The sequence below is a fragment of the Oncorhynchus tshawytscha genome, linkage group LG21 (genome assembly GCF_018296145.1).
Source record: "Oncorhynchus tshawytscha isolate Ot180627B linkage group LG21, Otsh_v2.0, whole genome shotgun sequence".
Classification (NCBI taxonomy): domain Eukaryota; kingdom Metazoa; phylum Chordata; class Actinopteri; order Salmoniformes; family Salmonidae; genus Oncorhynchus; species Oncorhynchus tshawytscha.
In genome coordinates this window covers 6,640,641-6,665,822 of record NC_056449.1, presented here as the reverse complement: position 1 = coordinate 6,665,822, position 25,182 = coordinate 6,640,641, and the positions used below count along the sequence as shown (strand labels likewise).

The window sequence follows — 25,182 nt, the reverse complement described above, 5'->3', positions numbered from 1 at the left end:
AGGGGTGTGGAGAGAGGAAGAGGAAGAGGGGGTGTGGAAAGAGGGAGAGGGGAGGGGGTGTGGAGAGGAAGAGGAAGAGGGAGAGAGGAGGGGGTGGAGAAGAGGAAGAGGGAGAGGGAGGGGGTGTGGAGAGAGGAAGAGGGAGGGAGGGGGGGGAGAGGGAGAGGGGGGGTGTGGAGAGAGGAAGAGGGAGAGGGAGGGGGTGAGGAAGAGGGAGAGGAAGAGGGAAGAGGGAGGGGGTGTGGAGAGAGGAAGAGGAGAGGGAGGGGGTGTGGAGGAGGAAGAGGGAGAGGGAGGAGAGGAGAGGGAGGGAGGGGTGTGGAGAGAGGAAGAGGGAGAGGGAGGGGTGTGGAGAGAGGAAGAGAGGAGAGGGGAGAGAGGGGGGGGGAGAGGAAGAGGGGAGCGAGGGGGGTGGAGAGAGGAAGAGGGAGAGGAAGAGAGGAAGAGGGAGAGGGGGGTGGAGAGAGGAAGAGGAGAGGGAGGGGGTGGTGAGAGAAGAGGAAGAGAGGAAGAGGGAGCGAGGGGGTGTGGAGAGAGGAAGAAGAGGGAGAGAGGAAGAGGGGGGTGTGGAGAGGAAGAGGGGTGTGGAGAGAGGAAGAGGGAGAGGGAGGGGTGTGGAGAGAGGAAGAGGGAGAGGGAGGGGGTGTGGAGAGAGGAAGAGGGAGAGCGAGGGGGGTGGAGAGAGGAAGAGGGAGAGCGAGGGGGTGTGGAGAGAGGAAGAGGGAGAGCGAGGGGGTGTGGAGAGAGGGTAAAGGGAGAGGGAAAGGGAGAAAGAGAGACAGTGAAAGGAAAATGAAAGGAAAGGGTGAGAGAGGGTGGGGAAGTGGAGAATTAGATCAATTGTTCAGCAAGGCTAGAAGAGCAATATTGCGGAGTCTCGAGCTACCGTTTTAATTAAACACTTTCATTTCAATTGTAAACACGTAGCACATGGGTTGATTCCATGTAGAGTGATAGTCTTTTCTCGTTTTTCCACCGCGTTTGTTTAATCTTTTACGAATCAGGTATTTGAAGCAGTTGAAATGACACATGTAAGTCAGAACTAGACATTAACTGCCATTCTGACCTGAGCAGGCTCGGGAGAGCAGAGATACAGATACACAGCACAGAAACAAGAGATGTGTCCCAAATGGTATATTTCCCCACTGGCGTTCCCAGGTAACCCCCACAGAGGGTTACAGTCAAATCCTTTTCTCAGTAATCCTCCAAGATGTCATTCATAAACCTTTTTCATTTCCTTCTTCTTGGGCATCGGGAATGTAACTGAAAAAGTGCCTCGGGGGATATCGGTGAACACGTGTTGTGGTCAAGGCTACGATGGCGCCAGTGCAACGAGTTGAGTTTACTCAGGTTACAGAAGCACCTATCAGTCTGAGTGCCTGATCGTTTATCGAATCAGATATTTGAAGCAGTTGAAATGACACATGTAATTCAGAACCAGACATTAACTGCCATTCTGACCTGAGCAGGCTCGGGAGAGAAGAGAGTTTATGAGCTATGAGATTTATTTTAGTGGTGTTAAGTACTTAAGTAAAAATACTTTCATGTACTACTTAAGTTGTTTTTTGGGGTATCTGTACTTTACTTTACTATTGATATTGTTGACTACTTTTACTTCACTACATTCCTAAAGAAAATAATGTACTTTTTACTCCATACATTTTCAACCCGACACCCAAAAGTACATGCTACATTTCGAATTCTTTGCAGTACAAGAAAATGGTCAATTTCACACACTTATCAAGAGAAAATCCCTGGTCATCCCTACTGCCTCTGATCTGGCACTCACTAAACATAAATTATTCATTCGTAAATGATGTCTGAGTGTTTGGAGTGAGCCCCTGGCTATCCATACATTTTAAAAACAAGGAAATGGTGCCGTCTGGTTTGCTTAATATAAGGAATGTGAGATGATTTATACTTTTACTTTAGATACTTAAGTATATTTTAGAGACTACACTTACTTTTGATACTGAAGCATATTTAAAACAAAATACATTTAGACTTACACTCAAGTAGTATTTTACTGGGTGACTTTCACTTGTGCTTGAGTCATTTTCTATTAAGGTATCTTTACTTTTGGGTACTTTTTCCACCACTGACTGAGTGTACAAAACATTAAGAACAACCCCCCTAGCTAGACCTTATGAAAACAGATGAGACAAACTCGCGAACTAGCGACGGACACTAATGACGAGACAAGGTGCTGTCACCCGGAATCCAATCAAATAAGAATTAAATGAGCCAGTTACAAAGTCTCGGCAGCTTCTTAGGGAGATTGAGCATGGGAGGCATCCATTCTGCAGATCCATTTATTAATGTGCTTGACACAGTACTTTCATTAGCTAGATGAACAACAAATTAAATGATAATGCCAACCACTTTTCAGACAGTAGAGAGAGAGCTGATCCGTGGTGCATCGCGTGCTAATTAGGCTCTCTAATTTCAATCTAATTACAAATTGAAAAATCATGCTATTGTATTATATAAGGCTGTCTGTCCTACAGAGGCCCACGTCCCAGCCCTCCTAGGCGCGGACCTGCTGGGTGTTTGTGTTCATTTATTAAACCAAAGTTGTGGCTCTCCCGTAAGGACCCAGAGCACTGCAATAAAGCATTGAAATATCACCATTAAGATCTTTAGGGCATTTCTTCCTAGAGTCACTGTTAAGATTATTGTTTGTGGTTCGTTGAGTCTACAGTACATCACCTTGATTGTTGGTGTGTATGTGTTTGGTCTGTTCTTGCCACTATCAATCTGGTGCAGGTGGCCAGGTGTTTTAGGTAACACCTCCATGACATTGTGTTGACACTCAACCACTCCAGAGATACAACAGACCAGACAGGTTTGGGCTGTCTGAACAGAGTTCCACACACCCAGAAAAAAACACACCGCCACACACATACACACTCACCTCGGAGAGTCTCAGACACAGGTCACGGGAAGGTCAGGCCTGAAATAAAGATGTTGTGGTTTGCTGGAACCAAACGTCTGTCTGCCATAAGGAGACTCGAGACCCATTTCATTATAAAGCTAAAAGGTCTGGGGATGTGGTAGAGTCACATCTATGTTCATTATGGGTACTGTAAAGGCAAGGCTGTCTGTCTTTGAGGGGTTCATGAAAGGTTAATGGAAGATGTGACGAGTTACTGTGAGTTAAAGAGAGCTGGGGAATAAGGTTGTGACCTTGGTAGAGGGCTGGGAGACAGAGACGGTGTTTTAGACTGTTTTGTTTTGTTGGGTTTTTGTGGAGACAATGTTATGAGACAGTTATCAGCCAGAGGGACGGGGGGGTCAGAGGGGAAGTTAGTGGACGTTAGGTACAGGTGACTGAGGTGAGAGACACGTCACTTCACGTTGCACCCTGGGAAGGCTCTGAGCGATGTTGACAGCGGTTCTATTTACTATTCCTGTGGAGGCGGCAGAGGATAGCACTCACCTCAGGAGTTTGGCGTCAAACACTGTCTCCACATCCTGCAAGACTGTGGGTAGGTACTTCAGAGCAGCCACCTGGAGAGAGAGACAGAGAGAAACCGACAAAGAGAGAGAGAGAGGCAGAGAGGGAGAGAGACATGCACATGGATGGGAAAGAATCATAAAACCTGAAATCGGGACAAATGAGGTCATATCAATAAATGAGCAAGGTAAAAAAAAAGATGGAGAGACAGAGAAATGTACTGTAGAGCATTAGGAGAGGAGAGATGAGGAGGAGAGAGGTAGAAGTGTTTACCTGCAGCAAGACTGTTGTGTTGTGGTCACTCCTCATTAGTTGGTTGATGGACTCGAATAGTCTCCGTAGAGATTCCTCAAACTCTTTCTGCTCCTTCCCTTCATACAGCCTGGAGAGAGGGGGGCAGGGGGGGAGGAAAAGGGGAGGAAAGAGGAAGAGAGGGGGGCACGGTTAATGTCTCCAACAGGATTTAAAAAAGGGAAGGTGTACCGAAAACACGCTACATTCAGCATTACTACGTAAGCCTGCTCGTTAGTCCCAAAAAATGTACTCAGATCTATACAGACACGAGTGCTCCCTTTTCTTTCCTTTCTGGGGTAACGAATGCTTTTAAGGACTTACGTAGTTCTAGTTGGCTGTTGTTGGGGGAAACGGAAGGAGTAAGGAGGCTAGGTCACATGGAGGCTAACGTCAAACTAGACAGAGGAGACTTTACAGTACACAACCTCTACCAGATACTGAGAGTAGAGTACCATCTCTGAATACAAAGCTATGCCAAGTGTTTCATGTTGTATGTCTACTCCTCCCTGTCTATTCTTTGTTAAACTCCTCTATCTATCCCTACCGTTGTAACTAATGTCTTCTCATTACTCTCCTTTCATCTCGCTCCTCCTCCCCAGCTCTCCATCCCTCTTCCTTCCTACATCTCCTAATGTCTCACTGTAATTCTGTGGTAAATGTTAATTGCAGCACGGGTCGTGGGTGCTGGGGGGGGGGGGGATTACAGCAGGGATCATCAACTAGATTCAGCCGCGGGACAATTATTTTCTTGTGCGGAAGGTCAGGGGGCCGGAACATAATTACAAATCATTTGTACACTGCAAATTGACCGCATGAAGCCCTTACAGATCAAATATTTTGACTAAAACATAACAGTTTCAAACCGTGCTTACATTTCTATAAGATACACTGTACCTTCAGAAAGTATTCACACCTCTTGAGATTTTATTGTGTTACAGCCTGAATTGAAAACTAAATAGGGCTTTTTTTGTCACTGGCCTACACACAGTACCTCATAATTTCAAAGTGTAATTATGTTTTTAGAAATGTTTACAAATTATTTTAATTTAACTTTTATTTAACTAGGCAAGTCAGTTAAGAACAAATTATTATTTACAAGGCGGCCTACCCCGGGCCAAGCCCGAGCCTGGAATCAAACCTGGGTCTGTAGTGATGCCTATAGTACTGAGATGCAGTGCCTAAGACCGCTGCTCCACTCAAGAGCCAAAATTAATTACATATGAAAAGCTGAAATGTCGTGAGTCAATAAGTATTCAACCCCTTTGTTATGACAAGCCTAAATAAGTTCAGGAGCAAACATTTGCTTAGCAAGTCACATAAGTTGCATGGACTCACTCTGTGGGCAATAATAGAGTTGATGTCCGCACCCTCAGCGGAAATCTAATTAGCATGATAGAAAAATCCCCATCAAAATCTGCCTGTTTAAACTCAAACAATCTGTTTTTGCATGAACTGCGTCTCAATCCACCACATCTGCCAATGGCGGCCTTCCGCATCTGCGGTGGAAGGTGGCCGAGCTACAGCGATGTTTGCCAGACCCCGAGACATCGCGAAAACGTCTGAATCGTCCAAACAGTTTGGGCTACACACCAATATGGAAAAGTGAGACTCTGACGAACACAATACAGTTAGAGACACCTACTCATTCTAGGGTTTTTCTTTATATTTACTTTTTTCTACACTGTAGAAAAATAGCAAAGGCATCAAACGATGAAATAACACACAGGGAATCATGTAGTAAGTCCATCATTACTTTAAGACAATCCAGATCATTTCAAGAATTTTGAAAGTTTCTTCAAGTGCAGTCGTAAAAACCATCAAGCGCTATGATGAAACTGGTTCTAATGAGGACCGCCACAGGAAAGGAAGATCCAGAGTTACCTCTGCAGAGGATAAATTCATTAGAGTTACCAGCCTCAGAAATCAGCAATTAACTGCACCTCAGATTGCTTCACAGAGCTCAAGTAACAGACCTGGCCTCCACAATCACCGAAACTCAACGCAATTGAGATGGTTTAAGCTGAGTTTGACCGCAGAGTAAAGGCAAAGCAGCCAACAAGTGCTCAGCATATGTGGGAACTCCTTCAAGACTTTTGGAAGAGCATTCCACCTCATGAAGCTGGTTGAGAGAATGCCAAGAGTGTGCAAAGCTGTCAAGGCAAAGGGTGGCTTCTTTGGGGAATCTAAAATATTAAATACATTTTGATTTGTTTAACACTTTTTTGGTTACTACATGATTCCATATGTGTTATTTCATAGTGTTTGTCTTCACTATTATTCTGTAATGTAGCAAATAGTAAAAATAAAGAAAAACGCTTGAATGAGTAGGTGTGTGCAAACCTTTGACTGGTACTGTACATGCCGGTTGTTTTGCTCTAGGATGCCCACAAGCCTCTGCTGAAGGTAGTACCAGTTTAGAAAACGTATGGATGTATACACTGAATGCACTAAATATTAGGTACAACTTTTTCCCCTCAAACAGCCTCAATTTGTTGGGGCAGGGACTCTACAAGCTGTCAAAAGCATTCCACAGGGATGCTGGCCAATGTTGACTCCAAAAGTTTAAAAAATAATTTTGCCTTCCTCATATTAAGCAAACCAGAGGGCACAATTTTCTTGTTTTATTATATAGCCAGGGACACATTTCAACACTCAGACATAATTTACAAAGGAAGCATTTATGTTTAGTAAGTCTGCCAGATCAGAGGCAGTAGGGATGACCAGAGATGTTCTCGTGATAAGTGTGTGAATTGGAAAATGTTTCTGTCCTTTAGGGTGAAACTGTTTCTGTACTTTTGGGTGTCTGGGAAAATGTATGGAGTAAAAAGTAAAGAATTTTCTTTAGGAAAGTAGTGGAGTAAAAGTCAGAGTAAAGTACAGATAGCCCCAAAAAAACAACTAAATACTTCAAAGTATTTTTACTTAAGTACTTTACACCACTGGTGGTGGAGCATTCTTGATACACACAGGAAACTGTTGAGCATGAAAAACCCACTTAAAAATGTTGTCTTGCCCATTCACCATCTAAATGGCACACATACACAATCCCTGCCTTCCTCCTCATGTTCTTTGGGTTTGGGTTGGCGGATCGCATCCAACTTAAAGGTGCATACACCGCAACCAATTGTACTAAAGTGTGAGGCCAGTCCCAGCCTACCTACATTCAATTATCTTCATTATTCCTGTTCCTTAAAGAAAAGAATAACACCACCAACTAACTCTACACCTACAGTGCCTTGCGAAAGTATTCGGCCCCCTTGAACTTTGCGACCTTTTGCCACATTTCAGGCTTCAAACATAAAGATATAAAACTGTATTTTTTTGTGAAGAATCAACAACAAGTGGGACACAATCATGAAGTGGAACGACATTAATTGGATATTTCAAACTTTTTTAACAACTCAAAAACTGAAAAATTGGGCGTGCAAAATTATTCAGCCCCTTTACTTTCAGTGCAGCAAACTCTCTCCAGAAGTTCAGTGAGGATCTCTGAATGATCCAATGTTGACCTAAATGACTAATGATGATAAATACAATCCACCTGTGTGTAATCAAGTCTCTGTATAAATGCACCTGCACTGTGATAGTCTCAGAGGTCCGTTAAAAGCGCAGAGAGCATCATGAAGAACAAGGAACACACCAGGCAGGTCCGAGATACTGTTGTGAAGAAGTTTAAAGCCGGATTTGGATACAAAAAGATTTCCCAAGCTTTAAACATCCCAAGGAGCACTGTGCAAGCGATAATATTGAAATGGAAGGAGTATCAGACCACTGCAAATCTACCAAGACCTGGCCGTCCCTCTAAACTTTCAGCTCATACAAGGAGAAGACTGATCGGAGATGCAGCCAAGAGGCCCATGATCACTCTGGATGAACTGCAGAGATCTACAGCTGAGGTGGGAGACTCTGTCCATAGGACAACAATCAGTCATATATTGCACAAATCTGGCCTTCATGGAAGAGTGGCAAGAAGAAAGCCATTTCTTAAAGATATCCATAAAAAGTGTCGTTTAAAGTTTGCCACAAGCCACCTGGGAGACACACCAAACATGTGGAAGAAGGTGCTCTGGTCAGATGAAACCAAAATTGAACTTTTTTGAACGTTATGTTTGGCGTAAAAGCAACACAGCTCATCACCCTGAACACACCATCCCCACTGTCAAACAAGGTGGTGGCAGCATCATGGTTTGGGCCTGCTTGTCTTCAGCAGGGACAGGGAAGATGGTTAAAATTGATGGGAAGATGGATGGAGCCAAATACAGGACCATTCTGGAAGAAAACCTGATGGAGTCTGCAAAAGACCTGAGACTGGGACGGAGATTTGTCTTCCAACAAGACAATGATCCAAAACATAAAGCAAAATCTACAATGGAATGGTTCAAAAATAAACATATCCAGGTGTTAGAATGGCCAAGTCAAAGTCCAGACCTGAATCCAATCGAGAATCTGTGGAAAGAACTGAAAACTGCTGTTCACAAATGCTCTCCATCCAACCTCACTGAGCTCGAGCTGTTTTGCAAGGAGGAATGGGGAAAAATTTCAGTCTCTCGATGTGCAAAACTGATAGAGACATACCCCAAGTGACTTACAGCTGTAATCGCAGCAAAAGGTGGCGCTACAAAGTATTAACTTAAGGGGGCTGAATAATTTTGCATGCCCAATTTTTCCGTTTTTGATTTGTTAAAAAAGTTTGAAATATCCAATAAATGTTGTTCCACTTCATGATTGTGTCCCACTTGTTGTTGATTCTTCACAAAAAAATACAGTTTTATATCTTTATGTTTGAAGCCTGAAATGTGGCAAAAGGTCGCAAAGTTCAAGGGGGCCGAATACTTTCGCAAGGCACTGTACATACCACTATTTCATGAAAATATAAATCACCCAATTAACTCTTAAAAATCAGTAAAATGCAGTAAAATCTCATACACCCAGGTACATCTATGCTGTAGCCACCTACACTCATTAAAAACCCCACTACCTCATTCCACTACTTTGACCCTATTTAAAAAAATTAAATAAAAAGTTTAACCTTTATTTAACTAGGAAAGTCAGTTAAAGAACAAACTCTTATTTACAATGACGGCCTATCCCGGCCAAACCTGGATAACGCTGGGCCAATTGTGCGCCGCCCTATGGGACTCCCAATGTAGCGATGCCTCTAGCGCTGAGATGCAGTGCCTTATACCGCTGTGCCACTCGGGAGACCTATCTGCTCCTGCCCATGCCAACAGCCTAGGAGGATGGGACACCACTCCTCAACACACCCTGTAACTCATCCTAAGTTAAATCTTGTATACCCAACTATTTCTCTGCAGCTGCCACCACAACATCTATTTTCTGTGATTTACTTTCCATTTCTATGGTACAGTTGATAAACATAGCTCTGAACGTTAAGAAGACAACCTTACTGAAGCATAACTCACTCGTTACCCTATCCCTCTGTACTGGCAAAAAGCTATTACTTACTGGGGTCACAATCCATGTCTCAATTGTCTCAAGGCTTAAAATGACTTATATTACCTGTCTCCTCCCCTTCACACACTGACTGAAGTGAATTTAACAGGTGACAAGGGACCTGGGACCTTCTGTGACAAGGGACCTGTCAATAAGGGACCATAGCTTTCACCTGTATTCACCTGGTCAGTGTATGTCACAGAAAGAGCAGGTGTTGCTAAAGTTTCTTTACACTCTATATCGAGGTATACTGAACAAAAATGTAAAAGCAACATGTAAAGTATTGGTCCCATGTTTCATTAGCTGAAGTAAAAGATTGCAGAAATATTCCATATGCACAAGAATCTAGTTCTCTCAAATGTGCACAAATTTGTTCACATCCCTGTTAGTGAGCATTTCTCCTATGCCAAGATAATCCATCCGCCTGACAGGTGTGGCATATCAAGACGCTGATTAAACATGATCATTACACAGGTTCACCTTGTGCTGGGGAAAATAAAAGGCAAGATGTGCAGTTGTGTCACACAACACAATGCCACAGATGTCTCAAGTTTTGAGAGAGCCTGCAATTGGCATGCTGACTGCAGGAATGTCCCCCAGTGCTGTTGCCAGAGAATTTAATGTTAATTTCTCTACCATTAGCCGCCACCAACGTTGTATTAGACATTTTGGCAATGCGTCCAAACGGCCTCACAACCGCAGACCATATCACCACGCCAGACCAGGACGTCCACATTCAGCCACACTGATGAAAGAGTTTCTGACCAAACTGTCAGAAACCGTCACAGGGAAGCTCATCTGAGTGTTTGTCATCATAACCAAGGTCTTAACCTGACTGTAAATACTCACTTTGATGGCTACTGGTATGCTGGAGAAGTGTGCTCTTCACGGATTAATCCCATTTTCAACTGTATCGGGCAGATGGCAGACAAGCGTGTATGGCAGACAGCGTGTATGGTAGCGGTGGGGTTATGGTATGGGCAGGCATAAGCTACGGACAACGAACACAATTGCATTTTATCGATGGCAATTTGAATGCACAGAGATACCGTGACGAGATCGTGAGGCCGTGCCATTCATTGTCGTGCCATTCATCAGCCCAATAATGCAAGGCTCAATGTCTCAAGGATATGTACACAATTCCTGAAAGCTGAAAAGTTCCCAGTTTTTCAATGACCTGCATACTCAACAGACATGTTACCCATTGAGCAAAGTTGGGACACTCTGGATTGACGTGTACGACAGCGTGTTCCAGTTCCTGCCAATATCCAGTAACTTTGCACAGCCATTGAAGAGTAGGTCAACATTCCAAAGGCAACAATCAACAGCCTAATCAACTCTATGCAAAGGAGATGTGTTGCGCTGCATGAGGCAAATTGTGGTCACACAAGATACTGAATGGTTTTCTGATCCACGCTCCTACCTTTTTGTTAAGGTATCTGTGACCAACAGATGCATATTTGTATCTGTATCTGTATCTATATCTGTATCTGCATATTAGGCCCTAATGTATTTATTTCAATGGACTGACTTCGTTATACAGTGATTCAGAAAGTATTCAGACCCCTTTGTCTTTTTCCACATTACAGCCTTATTCTAAATCTATACATCAATCTATACATAATCAATCTATACATAATAGCCTATGACAAATGACAAATGACAAAGCAAAAACTGTTTTTTAGACATTTTAGTAAATGTATTACAAATAAAAAACTGAAATATGACATTTACATAAGTATTCAGACCCTTTACTCAGTACTTTGTTGAAGTACCTTTGGCAGTGATTACAGCCTCAAGTCTCCATGGGTATGACACTACAAGATCGGCACACCTGTATTTGGGGAGTTTCTCCCGTTCTTCTCTGCAGATCCTCTCAAGCTTTATCAGGTTGGATGGGGAGCGTCGATCCACAGCTATTTTTAGGTCTCTCCAGACATGTTCAATCGGGTTCAAGTCCGGGTTCTGGCTGGGCACTCAAGGACATTCAGTGACTTGTCCCGAAGCCACTCCTGCATTGTCTTGGCTGTGTGCTTAGGTTCGTTGCCCTGTTTGAAGGTGAACTTTTTCCCCAGTCTGAGGTCTTGAGCGCTCTGGAGCAGGTTTTCATCAAGGATCTCTTTGTACTTTCTCTGTTCATCTTTCCCTCGATCCTGACTAGTGTCTGAGTCCCTGCCGCTGAAAAACATCCCTACAGAATGATGCTTCCACCACCATGCTTCATCATAGGGATGGTGCCAGGTTTCCTCCAGCCGTGACGCTTGGCATTCAGGCCAAAGAGTTCAACCTTGGTGTCATCAGACCAGAGAATCTTGTTTCTCATGGTCTGAGAGTCCTTTAGGTGCTTTTTGGCAAGCTTGAAGCGAGCTGTCATGTGCCTTTTACTGAGGAGTGGCTTCTGTCTGGCCACTTTAACATAAAGGCCTGATTGGTAGAGTGCTGCAGAGATGGTTATCCCTCTCGAACGTTCTCCCATCTCCATAGAGGAACTCTGGAGCTCTGTCAAAGTGAACAACGGGGTCTTGGTCAGGCCCTTCTCCCCCAATTGCTCAGTTTGGCCGGACGTTCAGCTCTAGGAAGAGTCTTGGTGCTTCCAAACTTCTTCCATATAAGAATGATGGACGCCACTGTGTTCTGGGGACCTCCAATGCTGCAGACATATTTTGGTACCCTTCCCCAGATCTGTGCCTCGACCCAATCCTGTCTCGGAACTCTACGGACAATTCCTTCGACCTCATGGCTTGTTTTTTACTCTGACATGCAGTGTCAACTGTGGGACCTTATATATACAGGTGTGTGCCTTTCCAAATAATGTCAAATCAATTGAATTTACCACAGGTGCACTCCAAGTTGTAGAAACAGGATGCACCTGAGCTCAATTTCGAGTCTCATTTTTTTATATATTTTTTTTATTTCAACTTTATTTAACCAGGTAGGCTAATTGAGAACGAGTTCTCATTTACAACTGTGACCTGGCCAAGATAAAGCATAGCAGTGTGAACAGACAACAACACAGAGTTACACATGGAGTAAACAATAAACAAGTCAATAGCACAGAAAAGAAAAAAAAGAAAAAAAGAGTCTATTCTACATTGTGTGCAAAAGGCATGAGGAGGTAGGCGAATAATTACAGAAAAGTAAATAAATAAAATCAGTATGGGGATGAGGTAGGTAAATTGGGTGGGCTATTTACCGACGGACTATGTACAGCTGCAGCGATCGGTTAGCTGCTCAGATAGCAGATGTTTAAAGTTGGTGAGGGAGATAAAAGTCTCCAACGTCAAAGATTTTTGCAATTCGTTCCAGTCACAGGCAGCAGAGAACTGGAAGGAAAGGCGGCCAAATGAGGTGTTGGCTTTAGGGATGATCAGTGAGATACACCTGCTGGAGCGCGTGCTACGGGTGGGTGTTGCCATCGTGACCAGTGAACTGAGATAAGGCGGAGCTTTACCTAGCATGGACTTGTAGATGACCTGGAACCAGTGGGTCTGGCGACGAATATGTACCGAGGGCCAGCCGACTAGAGCATACAGGTCGCAGTGGTGGGTGGTATAAGGTGCTTTAGTAACAAAACGGATGGCACTGTGATAAACTGCATCCAGTTTGCTGAGTAGAGTATTGGAAGCTATTTTGTAGATGACATCATCGAAGTCGAGGATCGGTAGGATAGTCAGTTTTACTAGGGTAAGTTTGGCGGCGTGAGTGAAGGAGGCTTTGTTGCGAAATAGAAAGCCTACTTTAGATTTGATTTTAGATTGGAGATGTTTGATATGAGTCTGGAAGGAGAGTTTACAGTCTAGCCAGACACCTAGGTACTTATAGATGTACACATATTCTAGGTCGGAACCATCCAGGGTGGTGATGCTAGTCCGGCGTGCGGGTGCAGGCAGCGAACAGTTGAAAAGCATGCATTTGGTTTTACTAGCGTTTAAGAGCAGTTGGAGGCCACAGAAGGAGTGTTGTATGGCATTGAAGCTCGTTTGGAGGTTAAATAGCACAGTGTCCAAGGAAGGGCCAGAAGTATACAGAATGGTGTCATCTGCGTAGAGGTGCATCAGGGAATCGCCCGCAGCAAGAGCAACATCATTGATATATGCAGAGAAAAGAGTCGGCCCGAGAATTGATCCCTGTGGCACCCCCATAGAGACTGCCAGAGGACCGGACAACATGCCCTCCGATTTGACACACTGAACTCTGTCTGCAAAGTAGTTGGTGAACCAGGCAAGGCAGTCATTAGAAAAACCGAGGCTACTGAGTCTGCCGATAACAATATGGTGATTGACAGAGTCGAAAGCCTTGGCCAGGTCAATGAAGACGGCTGCACAGTACTGTCTTTTATCGATGGCGGTTATGATATTGTTTAGTACCTTGAGCGTGGCTGAGGTGCACCCGTGACCGGCTCGGAAACCAGATTGCACAGTGGAGAAGGTATGGTGGGATTCGAGATGGTCAGTGATCTGTTTGTTAACTTGGCTTTCGAAAACCTTAGATAGGCAGGGCAGGATGGATATAGGTCTGTAACAGTTTGGGTCCAGGGTGTCTCCCCCTTCGAAGAGTGGGATGACCGCGGAAGCTTTCCAATCCTTGGTGATCTCAGACGATACAAAAGAGAGGTTGAACAGGCTGGTAATAGGGGTTGCGACAATGGCGGCGGATAGTTTCAGAAATAGCAACGGGTCTGAATATAAATAAAAGGTATTTCTGTTTTTAATTTTTAATAAATTGACAAAAATGTATGAAAACATGTTTTAACTTTGTCATTATGAGGCATTGTGTGTAGAAAAAAAAATGTTAATCCTTTTTTTGAATTCAGACTGTAACACCAAAAAATGTGGAGTAAGTCAAGGGGTATTAAAACTTTCTGAAGGCACTGTATCTCTCTATTATGCACAGGAATACTTTAGAACAGATTTCCAAATGTAAAATCACTTTGAGACATTTTGCTGCTATTTAAAAAAAACATGTTTTACTTGAGGGGTCAAATGAAATAACCCGAGGACCGAATATGGCCCGCAGGCCACCAGATGGTGAACCCTGGATTAGACCGTGACACACAGGGTTATTACCACATGACTCTGAGAGTACCGGGTGGCGTTATGATTACTAAAGCATTGTCTTCCATAATCCCCCTGTGTGGCTGAGTGCACACACACAGACACACACACACGCAAACGCACAAACAATGGACATACAGTGCCTTGCAATATTATTCATCCCCTTTGCCGTTTTTCCTATTTTGTTGCATTGCAACCTGTAATTTAATTAAAACTTCTATGCCCCTTTTTTCTCAATTTCCTGCCCAAAGTAAACTGCCTGTTGCTCAGGCCCTGGAGCCAGGGTATGCATATAATTGGTACCAGTGGAAAGAAAACACTTTGAAGTTTGTAGAAATGTTAAAATAATGTAGGAGAATATAACACAATAGATATGGTAGGAGAAAATTCAAAGAAAAACCAACCAGATTTTGTTTTTGAGAGAGTCTACCCTCTTAGAATGGCAAGTAAAAGGTATTATTGACAATTAGCTCCCTGGATGCAATTCCTATGGCTTCCACATGGTGTCAGCAGTCTATGTTTAAGGTTTCAGGTTTGTAACTTAAAAAACGAATAAAAAATATCAGATTTAATACAGGGACACAGTCTTGGAAATTCGTGTTTGCGCGCACCATGAAGACAAGGCGCACTTGCTAAAATCAGTTTCCTGTTGAACATACTTCTTTCAGTAAGAAGTATTATAGTTTGTTTACATTTCAGGGTATTTGTGGAGTAAATAGAAACATTATTTTATCTAACAAAATGACACTACATGTTATAGCTGGGACCCTTTGGATGACAAATCAGAGGAAGATTTTCAAAAAGTAAGTGAATATTTAATCGCTATTTGTGAATGTATGAAACCTGTGCCGGTGGAAAAATATTTTGACGTGGGGCACCGTCATCAAACAATCGCATGGCATGTTTTAGAATAAAACAGTGCAGTTAGATTAACAAGAATTTAAGCGTTCAACCGATATAAGACACTTATATGCACCTAAATGTTTAATATCCATTATTTTTACGATTATTTATTTGAATTGCTCGCCCTCCAGTTTCACCGGAAGTTGTCGCTAGTGGGACTCCTATCCCAAACAGGTTTTAAATAGATTTTTATTTGGATTTCATGTAATGGACATGCACAAAATAGTCCAAATTGGTAAAGTAAAATTTAAAAAATAATTTGTTAAAAAAAAGCTATGTATTTTTTTTTTTAAAAGTGGTGCATGCATACATATTCACCCCCTTTGCTATAAGGCCCTAAATAAGATCTGGTTCAACCATTTACCTTCAGAAGTCACATAATTAGTTAAATAAAGTCCACCTGTGTGCAATCTAAGTGTCACATGATCTGTCACATGATCTCAGTATATATATATATATATATATTGCCTGTTCTGAAAGGGCAAACCGCAACAAACCTGCCAAGAGACATCTGCCCACCAAAACTCACAAACCAGGCAAGGAGGGCATTAATCAGAGACGCAACAAAGAGACCAAAGATAACCCTGAAGGAGCTGCAAAACTCCACAGCGGAGATTGGAGTATCTGCTTTACGGAAGAGTGCCCAGAAAAAAATAAGCAAACATGTTTGGTGTTCGCCAAAAGGCATGTGGGAGACTCCCCAAACATATGGAAGAAGGTTCTCTGGCCAGATGAGACTAAAATTGAGCTTTTTGGCCATCAAGGAAAACACTATATCTGGCGCGTACCCAACACCTCTCATCACCCTGAGAACAATGAAGCATGGTGGTGGCAGCATCATGCTGTGGGGATGTTTTTCATCGACAGGGACTGGGAAACTGGCCAGAATTGAAGGAATGATGAATGGTGCTAAATACAGGGAAATTCTTGAGGGAAACCTGTTTCAGTCTTCCAGAGATTTGAGACTGGGACAGAGGTTCACCTTCCAGCAGGACAATGACCCCTTCCAGTACGATATTTTGTGAGCTTGAGGAACCTGTTTTTGCTTTGTTTTCCTTTAGCATACTGCTAAAGTAACACTCGAGTGGTTTAAGGGGAAACATTTAAATGTCTTGGAATGGCCTAGTCAAAGCCGAGACCTCAATCCAATTGAGAATCTGTGGTATGACTTAAAGATTGCTGTACACCAGCGGAACCCATCCAACTTGTTTGTTTCACAATAAAAAAAATACCTTGCATCTTCAAAGCTGTAGGGCATGTTGTGTAAATCAAATCATACAAACTCTCCAAACAATCCATTTTAATTCCAGGTTGTAAGGTAACAAAACAGAAAGAATGCCAAAGGGGTGAATACTTTCGCAAGCCACTGTAGCTATGACACACACACGCACACACGCACACACAATAAACAGTATATATTTGAGACTCCACCGCAGACAATCATGACAGCCTGGTACAGGGTAGACACACTGCAATCCTATGCTAACCCGATCCCAACGACACAACGTACATGTGTGCAACAGATATCTCTGACCCCAGTGGCATGTTCCTGTCTGGATCTCTGCACCCTTTTACTCCTGCAGGCTCCTGTAGAATAGTGGTAGAGTGGAGTGTACAGTAGAGTAGGGCCTCATAATCCTGGGCCTAAAGCCCTATGGGCCCTATCAAAGAACAGCCTGGGACCAGGCGTTGACCCTAACACTGCTCACCCTGATAGCTACTGTAACTCTACTGCTACCCATATGCACCATTCACCGCCATGGGACAACAGAATGAATGGGATACTCACACCAGATGGACAGGAGATGGGAGAACATCTAATACATTCTCTACTTATAGAAATCTGAACTATTGGAACTAGGACTTGAGAAACATCAGATTCAAACTGATAAATCATTGATGAGTGTAGGATATGAACAGTACTACAGATTAAGCTACAGGACAGTACTGCATGCGCTGCTCTTGAATACTGAGTATCTGGCTAGGCTACTCATATGGGATGAGTTAGGTAGACTTGAAATTCAGAAAGTTTCAACTTTCTTTGAAGTAGTTTGGCAGACCTGAGAGTGAAGAACTCCATCGTTCTAGCATCCCTCCAGGGAGAGCAGTGACGAATACATATGCATTGCATATGGTTTCTGAAACAATTTGACAAGGCAACAGATAACCACACACCACACACTTCCCGAAACAAGCAACACAGCCCGAGCCCTTAGAGCCTGTGTTCTGCTACTAATCTTTCAGGATCAAATGATGTGATGTTATTAATTAATGTTGTTTCTGATTATCATATGGAGCAGCCTTCAGAAGAGTTGACGTATCATACGTCTCTGTGCGGCAGCGTCTCACCTCTATCCGCAGCTGCTCGTTCAGCACTGGGTCTATTTTGTCATTAGTGTTCATTGAAAACGCCACTTCATCATCAACGCTTGTGAGCAACATTAGTTGCTGCAATCAGCGTCTTTCAGATCAAGCTGTCTTTGGGAATTAGCTCGGTAATGTACAAGAGCGTAAACAAGAGTGTCCATGTGTGTATGTGTCTTGTGTCTTGTGTGTGTTGTGACTGTGTGCATGCTTTTAAGAGTTAGATTACACACACACGCACACACACACACACGCACACACGCGCGCGCAGACTCACTGGGAGTAGAGCATGCGTGAGCGGACGATGAACTTGAAGATGTACTCCAGGGCTTTGAGGGTGCGGAGGTAGTTTTCACACTGCTCCCCTCGACTGGACACATCCAGATACCTCTTCAACACCGACATCAACTTCCTGAGAGGGGGGCAGGTGGGAGGTGGGAGAGAGAGGGGGAGGGGGAGAAAAAAAGAGTAGACAAATCTTAATTTCAAAGTGTTAATTAAAATGTTCATAACACAAACACACCACAGCACACTGGGCCCAGAGGATGAGGTTTATGTCCCATAGTGCTCCCAAAAATGTGCATGGGCTTGTTGCCTAACTGGATTTAAAACAATCAAAGCCTCTTAAACAATAACAGTCCTTTTATAACGGTCCGGAATTTTTTCCCCTTCTTTTTTTGCAGAAGGATAAAGACAAACAAAACAAAAAAGTCCATAAGTGTAAGATAATCTGAGGATGACATTGGGTGGCCTCGTATTTAGACAACAGAGTTTTATATAACGGCATGGCTAGCACTGGTTAAGCTTCAGTTTTGACCCCTTAGGGAGACTCATTGAAACAGCTGATGTAAATTATTACGCGGATGGTACTGTTCTCTACTCAAGTAGCGGCAGCTTGACTTTGGCTTCTGAAAAAGCTCAAAACAGCTTTTGACGTCATCGAACAGAATCTGTACGGCTTGTTCTGAATTCCTCTAAAACAAAATAAATGGTATTTTACGACGCTAAACACTCTGAAAACCCAGCCAGGTCACCTGTCATAAAGTCAGAATTCGATATCCACCATCCATGTCTGAGGATGTCGGGTGATGATGCGGAAACCGACCACTAGGGGCAACAGCGAGCAGTGTTACCTTCAAGTAGGTATGACTGACATGGTTTTCAAACAAACTCTCAGTCTCATGTCTGCCTCTGGTGCCAAAGGTTGCATGTTTGAATCCAGCAATAGAAAGTTGTTTTTGAGATGTTTGTTTTAAGCCTATCCCAAACCGTAACCCTTACAAATTTGGAGTTAATGCCTAAACCTAACCTTATGATGTTTGGAACCACTTCGAAATTTGACGATTGAGAAACATGACCGAATGTCTAATTCTGACGTGAGACTGTGAGAGCTTGTTGGTAAACCATGTCATTACTACCTTGGAAGGAAATTCCATAGAGCATGTCAAGACGTACAAATATCTGGGAGTTTGGGTGGGGTTTGGATGCGCGCTGTGTTAAGAAGCAGTGCGGCTTGGTTGGGTTGTGTTTCGGAGGACGCATGGCTTTCGACCTTCGTCTGTCCCGAGCCCGTACGGGATTTGTAGCGATGAGACAAGATAGTAACTACTAACAATTGGATACCATGAATTTGGGGAGAAAAGAGGGTAAAATAAAAAATAATAAAAAAATATTTAAAAAATGAATATGTTTATATTACCGGCATAAGGCTTGTTTTTCCTCTGAGGCCAGAAAAAAGCTGGTATGGTGTAGATTCCTGTCTGTCTTGGACTACAGCGATGTAATTTATATGCAGACCCCAAGCACTACCCTGAAGGCACTTGATTCCATGTATCATGCAGCACGTAGGTTTACTACCAACCAAAAGCATCTGACACACCACTGTGATCTCTAAAGTGCTGTTGGCTGGTCTTCGTTGACTCTACGTAGGCTTAAACGTTGGTTCACTATGATCTATTAGGCCATTTTGGGAAAACTGCAGCTTTATCTCTGTTCTTCTTTGATAAGGTCTTAAAAATAAATACCAGTCACGGTCTCACTCTTACTTACATTTAACGGTTCCTAAAATCAGATCATGGCAAATAGTGTTTTAGCTACTCAGCTCCGTGGTCTTGGAATTCTCTCCAGACCAGCTGGAAACTCCAGGGTCTTGTTGGCTGACTCACATGTTACTGAGGAATGTGATTGTCAGTAGGACTTGATGCAGTGGTACATATGCTAGACGTTTTTCTATCTATGATGTGTGTATGTTTTTTGTAATTGAATTGTATGTGTGTCTATGTCAAAACATACACTATAAAAAAAAATGTATGGTGTGTCTCTGTCTGTAAGTTGTTAGTGCATCTGATAATTTGTCTGAAACATTGTTCCCCCCTGCTGCTGTCTTGATTGGACCAGGTCTCTCTTGAAACAAACGATTTTATCTGAATGAGACTAACCTGGATAAATGAAGGTTCAATAGAGAATCCTCTGTTTTAACACAGATTGGAGAGCAAGATGGGGGGGGTGAGGGACGAGGGTGGGGAGAGCGAGATGGGGGTGAGGGACGAGGGTGGGGGAGAGCGAGATGGGGGGTGAGGGACGAGGGTGGGGAGAGCGAGATGGGGGGGGTGGGGGACGCAGGGTGGGGAGAGCGAGATGGGGGGTGAGGGACGAGGGTGGGGAGAGCGAGATGGGGGGGGGTGAGGGACGAGGGTGGGGAGAGCGAGATGGGGGGTGAGGGACGAGGGTGGGGAGAGCGAGATGGGGGGGGTGAGGGACGAGGGTGGGGAGAGCGAGATGGGGGGTGAGGGACGAGGGTGGGGAGAGCGAGATGGGGGTGAGGGACGAGGGTGGGGAGAGCGAGATGGGGGGTGAGGGACGAGGGTGGGGAGAGCGAGATGGGGGGTGAGGGAGAGGGTGGGGAGGGAGATGGGGGGGGTGAGGGTGGGGGAGCGAGATGGGGGGGTGAGGGACGAGGGTGGGGAGAGCGAGATGGGGGGGTGAGGGTGGGGGAGCGAGATGGGGGTGAGGGACGAGGGTGGGGGGAGAGAGCGAGATGGGGGGGTGAGGGAGAGGGTGGGGAGAGCGAGATGGGGGTGAGGGACGAGGGTGGGGAGAGCGAGATGGGGGTGAGGGTGGGGGAGCGAGATGGGGGGGGTGAGGGACGAGGGTGGGGAGAGCGAGATGGGGGTGAGGGACGAGGGTGGGGAGAGCGAGATGGGGGGGGTGAGGGACGAGGGTGGGGAGAGCGAGATGGGGGGTGAGGGACGAGGGTGGGGGAGCGAGATGGGGGGTGAGGGACGAGGGTGGGGAGAGCGAGATGGGGGGGTGAGGGACGAGGGTGGGGAGAGCGAGATGGGGGTGAGGGACGAGGGTGGGGAGAGCGAGATGGGGGGGTGAGGGACGAGGGTGGGGAGAGCGAGATGGGGGTGAGGGGAGGGGGGGAGAGCGAGATGGGGGGGTGAGGGACGAGGGTGGGGAGAGCGAGATGGGGGTGAGGGAGGGTGGGGAGAGCGAGATGGGGGGGGGTGAGGGACGAGGGTGGGGAGAGCGAGATGGGGGGGTGAGGGACGAGGGTGGGGAGAGCGAGATGGGGGGTGAGGGACGAGGGTGGGGAGAGCGAGATGGGGGTGAGGGACGAGGGTGGGGAGAGCGAGATGGGGGGGGTGAGGGACGAGGGTGGGGAGAGCGAGATGGGGGTGAGGGACGAGGGTGGGGAGAGCGAGATGGGGGTGAGGGACGAGGGTGGGGAGAGCGAGATGGGGGGGTGAGGGACGAGGGTGGGGAGAGCGAGATGGGGGTGAGGGACGAGGGTGGGGAGAGCGAGATGGGGGGGGTGAGGGGAGGGTGGGGAGGCGAGATGGGGGGGGTGAGGGACGAGGGTGGGGAGAGCGAGATGGGGGGGGTGAGGGAGAGGGTGGGGAGGGAGATGGGGGGGTGAGGGACGAGGTGGGGAGAGCGAGATGGGGGGGTGAGGGACGAGGGTGGGAGAGCGAGATGAGGGACGAGGGGGGAGAGCGAGATGGGGGGGGTGAGGGACGAGGGTGGGGGAGAGCGAGATGGGGGGTGAGGGACGGGTGGGGAGAGCGAGATGGGGGGTGAGGGACGAGGGTGGGGAGAGCGAGATGGGGGTGAGGGACGAGGGTGGGGAGAGCGAGATGGGGGGTGAGGGAGAGGGTGGGGGAGCGAGATGGGGGTGAGGGACGAGGGTGGGGAGAGCGGAGATGGGGGTGAGGGACGAGGGTGGGGAGAGCGAGATGGGGGGGGTGAGGGACGAGGGTGGGGAGAGCGAGATGGGGGTGAGGGACGAGGGTGGGGAGAGCGAGATGGGGGTGAGGGACGAGGGTGGGGAGAGCGAGATGGGGGTGAGGGACGAGGGTGGGGAGAGCGAGATGGGGGTGAGGGAGAGGGTGGGGAGGGAGGTGATGGGGGTGGGGAGAGCGAGATGGGGGGTGAGGGCGAGGGGGAGATGGGGGTGAGGGACGGGTGGGGAGATGGGGGTGAGGGGGATGGGGGGTGAGGGACGAGGGTGGGGAGAGCGAGGGTGGGGAGAGCGAGATGGGGGGTGAGGGAGAGGGTGGGGGAGCGAGATGGGGGGGTGAGGGACGAGGGTGGGGAGAGCGAGATGGGGGTGAGGGACGAGGGTGGGGAGCGAGATGGGGGGTGAGGGACGAGGGTGGGGAGAGCGAGATGGGGGTGAGGGACGAGGGTGGGGAGGCGAGATGGGGGTGAGGGACGAGGGTGGGGAGAGCGAGATGGGGGGGGGTGGGGGAGGGTGGGGAGAGCGAGATGGGGGGTGAGGGCGAGGGTGGGGAGAGCGAGATGGGGGTGAGGGAGAGGGTGGGGAGAGCGAGATGGGGGGGTGAGGGACGAGGGTGGGGAGAGCGAGATGGGGGTGAGGGACGAGGGTGGGGAGAGCGAGATGGGGGTGAGGGACGAGGGTGGGGAGAGCGAGATGGGGGTGAGGGACGAGGGTGGGGAGAGCGAGATGGGGGTGAGGGACGAGGGTGGGGGAGCGAGATGGGGGGTGAGGGACGAGGGTGGGGGAGAGATGGGGGGGGGTGAGGGACGAGGGTGGGGAGAGCGAGATGGGGGGGTGAGGGACGAGGGTGGGGAGAGCGAGATGGGGGGGTGAGGGACGAGGGTGGGGAGAGCGAGATGGGGGGGTGAGGGACGAGGGTGGGGAGAGCGAGATGGGGGGGGTGAGGGACGAGGGTGGGGAGAGCGAGATGGGGGGGTGAGGGGAGGGTGGGGAGAGCGAGATGGGGGGGGTGAGGGACGAGGGTGGGGAGAGCGAGATGGGGGGGTGAGGACGAGGGTGGGGAGAGCGAGATGGGGGTGAGGGACGAGGGTGGGGAGAGCGAGATGGGGGTGAGGGACGAGGGTGGGGAGAGCGAGATGGGGGTGAGGGACGAGGGTTGGACGAGGCGGGGAGAGCGAGATGGGGGTGAGGACCAGGGCGGGGAGAGCGAGATGGGGGTGAGGACGAGGGCGGGGAGAGCGAGATGGGGGGCGAGGGACGAGGGCGGGGAGAGCGAGATTGAGAGCATGGAGAGAAAGAGAGAGGAGAGGGAGAGGTGGAGTGCGCGATTTTGAGAGCGACGGGGAGAGACGTCAAGAGGGAACAAGAGAGGGATAAAGTGAGAATGAGAGAGAGAGAGTACATATTGCCTTGGCACGTCATGCCAATAAAGCAATTGAAATCGAATTGAGTAGCAGAGAGGCGAAGGTAAAGTTGAAGTTAAGACTCAGTGAGCCAAGTATTCTGGCCAGCCTTGAGTAAGGTACCACGGTCTAGTAATCCACCTTATCCTGGCTTATCCGTCCATTGGCTTATCCGTCCATTGACTTCTACTGCAAACCTACAGGCACAGGTCCTATGAGCCGTTCTGGCTACTTACTCAATGGCCTACAGGCACACAGCATTCACAATGACACACGATTAATGCACTACACCCAGCATCAGCACAGCTTCTTCAACAGTGACCCTTCACCTGAACCCAGCACCACCATCTGGACTACCATCACGTGGAACCATTGTGATAATGATGACATACTGTATATGCACTCTCACTCAACAGTGGAAAATCAATGTGCACGTCATCTCCTGTGGAAATGTCACTATGAGTGTAGCATGAGGAGTCATTATCGATAGGGCCTGCTGCTTTACCTCCACAGTCTGACTATCAATGTGAAAGAGGAGTTCAGCCACTCCTGAGGCTGCCTCTGAGAGACAGTGAGACTGGCAGACAGGCGGAGGGGAAGAGGAGGGGTTGGACACAGGAAGTAGTACTGACTTGTATGCCAGCGTGGCGCTGAAGTGCTGTTTAATGTAGGCCTCCAACACCGTGTTAAAATGCTGGAACTTCCTGTCTGCTATCAGACCAATGATATAGATCTGAGAGAGAGAGAGAGATAGATTACATTGTTGTACATTGTTACAACACTGATATATATATATATATATGACATTTGTAATGTCTTTATTGTTTTGAAAGTTCTGTGTGTGTGATGTCTACTGTTAATTTTTATTGTTTATTTCACTTTTGTGTATTATCTACCTCACTTGCTTTGGCAATGTTAACACATGTTTCCCATGCCAATAAAGCCCCTTGAATTGAATTGAATTGAATTGAGAGAGAGAGGAAGAGAGAGAGAGAGAGACACATTGATAAGGTGAGAGAGATGTGCCTCGCTGATAAAATGACACACAGACAAGCAACAAGCAGGAAGACATGTCTATTCCGAAGGAGAATGACAGAGCCATAAGGACAGAGATCGACAGACTGACAGACAGAGATAAGAACAGTGACAGAGAATACCAGACAGAGACAAGAACACACACACACACACTCACCAGGGCGTCGAACACTAGGATGTCATAGTCGTCAGTCTGGGAGTGTTCCATCATGATGGTGAACAGAGCATCCAGAGTGTCCTGGAGAAACTACACAGGGAGGGGAGAAGAGTCCATAAGATGACACACACACACACACACACACAAACAAACACACACATACACAGATAACACACACGAACAACACACACCTTGACAACCTGCTCTCCGTCGATGATCTTGAGTTTCTCCAGGTTTTCTTTGAGGAGCTCAGGACGAGTCCTCCACTTCAGTAGGCCCAGCAAACCCACTGAGCAGGAGAAAGAAGAAGTCAAAAAACATCAATCTATCCATCCACCTACCTGTCATTGAGTCACGGTAAACCCGGCCAGCACACCCGCAACAATCATTGAATCAATCATCCGTTGTTCTGGGGGCTTGAAGCCTAATAACCGAAGCACAGGAACTCCAGTTGGCTGCAGTGGTGAAGTGCTGTTTTGTTTGGTGCCGGATCGCCCACATTTAAAAAAAATCATTTCTCAATCACAGTTTGTACCGGCAGAAGTAGCCTATTGTCTTTCTAGAATATGCATAAAATGCATCCTTCAAATGCAATTGCCCGCCTACGCCCAAAGATATTGTCTCAATAAATGTTTCTCATTTTCAAACCCTCAAACACTACATTGGGCATACCTCATTTCAAAATGCGCCATCTGTTAATCGTGGATAATAGCAGGCTACTTCTCGTTTTAGTGCTGAAACATCCCAACTGCATTTGCATGCCAATAATTTGATCTCAGTTCCATGGGAATATGGATTTAGACCTATCCTGTTGCCTA

At 46.7% G+C, this 25,182-nt stretch overlaps 1 protein-coding gene across 1 annotated transcript in view; it reads right to left on the bottom strand.

Moving 5' to 3' along the window:
- LOC112220473 (dedicator of cytokinesis protein 2) overlaps window positions 1-25,182 on the bottom strand; it is a 186,137-nt gene that overhangs the window by 136,808 nt on the left and 24,147 nt on the right. The window contains exons 19-24 of the mRNA XM_042302941.1: window positions 24,556-24,653; window positions 24,365-24,454; window positions 23,805-23,905; window positions 17,804-17,938; window positions 3,731-3,839; window positions 3,440-3,510 (exon numbers count right to left, since the gene is read on the bottom strand). Of these exons, the coding sequence (XP_042158875.1) occupies window positions 3,440-3,510; window positions 3,731-3,839; window positions 17,804-17,938; window positions 23,805-23,905; window positions 24,365-24,454; window positions 24,556-24,653 (604 nt within the window). The remainder of the gene's footprint in view (window positions 1-3,439; window positions 3,511-3,730; window positions 3,840-17,803; window positions 17,939-23,804; window positions 23,906-24,364; window positions 24,455-24,555; window positions 24,654-25,182) is intronic.